Below are 2,439 nucleotides of genomic sequence, written 5' to 3'. Positions count from 1 at the left end.
ACAATTCCAGCGTCGCTGGAATTTGGTTAAAACTACATAGTTGAAAACCTTGTACGGCGTCCAATCCATACCCGCAGGGTGATGAGATAGCCAGGGCCATGCGATATTAGGCGATCTCAAGTGGGCGTCGTAGAAGGCGTCGGCGATGGCCTCGGACGAGGCAAGGTCGGGCCGACACGCAACGATGCGCTGCGTCGCCACCGTGTCACCTTCGTAGATCGCAAAGTGCAACGGAAGCCGCGCATCAGACAAGGCACCACGGGGCAAGCCCAGTACGTACGGCGACAAGAAGGTCACAGCCATCGTCGGTTCCTTGCAGTCGTAGATGGGCCGAAAGCCGGGCGGGAAGACATAGACGCTGTCGCGCCAGGTAGAAGACTTGACCAGCTTCAAGGCGCGCGCTTCAAGGAAGCGGAAGCGAATGTCCTCGTAGCTTGCCATGGTCATGACGAAGCATGTTGGGCCCCACATTCTACAAGCGGGTTTGGATATGCACGTTTTGAGACCTTTTAATGTGCCCGTGGAGTTGAAATTTGGCAAGCCCATTGAAACAAGCAGAGGACAACACGGCGAGGTTTGCAAAACCTTGCTGCCCCAATCGCAACACAAAACTTACACAGCACTCGAGCTACGTCGTGGTTAAACTGACGTCGCGCATACTAGTACATAGCATTTGGTTCTCAGGGTATTCGGGCCGTTTCCAAGCAGTGGAAGAGGTTTTCCGCACAAGGACGAGCGATCCAGAAAACCAGTTATAAGGTCGAACAAAAGCCAAGACCCAGGCGCAGAGCATACGAGGTCAAGCCATTTCCAAATTGGTAGTGTCAGTCAAATTACTAACCCGCCTCGTCGACCACCGGCATGGCGGACACCAACACGGTTGTTGCCCCCAAGTAGTTTGGTCTTGATTGCGGAAACTCAATTTGCCGTTCGTTAGATCTTTTAAATCAAGAGCTGCTTCCAAGGTTGCTTCTGGACATGGCGGCGTAGCACGGTCGCTGGGGCTACTAGATTGTTTAGGTCCTCTCTTCGATGGTAAAGATGCGACTTGCTGTCATCGCAGGCGGAACGCGTGCTTCTGTCGACTGTAAAACTCTCTTTTCCGGCGGAAGAAAAAGCGTAGTACTTGCATAGTTAACCACGTCCTCCCGACTTCAAATCCGGTCAAGTACCGATCAAGAGGTCATCAATTCAATATATTACATATTTAGGTAGTACTTTTGGTACCGATCGAGCCAAATGGTTCGGTACTACCGCTCCTAGGTACCGGTATGTAGTCGATCGGTTGAGACACTGAATCCGCTGGTTGGAGTCATGGCAATCGCACCAGGGGTGAAGAACAGCAAGAATGCATAGATAGTTATTTATGTACTCTTGATAATAGCCTATGTGTACCCCTGGTCGCAACACGCGCGATCTTTTCAAAATGGCGGGCGTGTAACCGCTGGCTTCGGCATCCGCCGAAAGCACCGAAATAGTGTAATACAGTAGGCTATTTTCGGCACACGTCGGAGAACGTGCCACGTGCCGCTATCCGGACAGTGGTCGTAGCAAGAGTGGTACTAGCTCAGCTTAGTAGCAAGTGGAGGGAAGGACTCGATGGTCGATCGCGTTGCGCGAGCAGCGATGGGAGAGCTGTCATGATCCTCTTGCCACTCTACCACTGCCCAAGCAGGAATCGCTCATAGATACACTATTCTCGCCACATTGCACCAGGATGCTGCTATAAATACTGTAAGATGCTATCTTTAGCACTCTAAAAACAGCGAGCGCGATACCTAGCGCTTCATTCCGAGATTCGCCGAGACCTCATGGCCGTCCGAGTCCTCGCTGCCGTGGCCATTGCCGCCGTCAGCGTGCATGGGCAGAGCTGGCCGCCCGCGAACCAGTGCTCGGCCGCCGGCTTTGCCACGTGGGCGACGCAGTGCCCGAGCCTCTTGGCCACCAACGCGCCGACCAAAGTGACGCAGCCGCAGACAGGCAGCCTCAAGGCGACGAACCTCTCGACGCTCGACACGCTCGACCAGGCGCGCGTCGTGCTGCAGGGCCGCTCGGCCGTGCAGGCCATGGACGGCCTCCGGTCCGAGTCGGCGTCCTGGTACAATACGTCGCTGACAAACATGATGATTGCATTCTGCCACCTCACGTCGACGGCGGCCGATCTCACGCGCTGCGTGCCCAACACGAGCACGAACGCGGCGCGCGACCGCAACAACGCCTGTATCGTCGTCCCGGGCAATGGCTCGTGCGCGGCGCTTCCCGGGCAATGCGAGCGCCTCGCCAACTGCCTCTGGCCCACGCCCAACCCCAGCATTAGCGTACTCCAACGCCTTTGCATATCTCGACGCTCACGTGTGTTGTAGCCGCGCCAACCCCGACTTTTCGCAAGCCCAGATCGACTACGGCGCTGTCCTGGATCCAGGAAACGTACGCCGAGTC

At 55.7% G+C, this 2,439-nt stretch overlaps 1 protein-coding gene across 1 annotated transcript; it reads left to right on the top strand.

Annotated features, from left to right (window-relative positions):
• Positions 1-1,811: 1,811 nt before the first annotated feature.
• Positions 1,812-2,318, top strand: SPRG_16979 (hypothetical protein; the record flags this gene model as incomplete). Its single annotated transcript, XM_012356299.1, has 1 exon — positions 1,812-2,318. A coding segment is annotated over one exon (507 nt), but the record flags the coding sequence as incomplete, so codon positions are not given.
• Between the last annotated feature and the right edge of the window lie 121 nt (positions 2,319-2,439).

Source organism: Saprolegnia parasitica (genome assembly GCF_000151545.1).
Source record: "Saprolegnia parasitica CBS 223.65 unplaced genomic scaffold supercont2.426, whole genome shotgun sequence".
Taxonomy (NCBI): Eukaryota; Oomycota; class Saprolegniomycetes; order Saprolegniales; family Saprolegniaceae; genus Saprolegnia; species Saprolegnia parasitica.
Note: the sequence above shows the minus strand (reverse complement) of the source record. Positions and strands in the feature narration are given on the sequence as shown.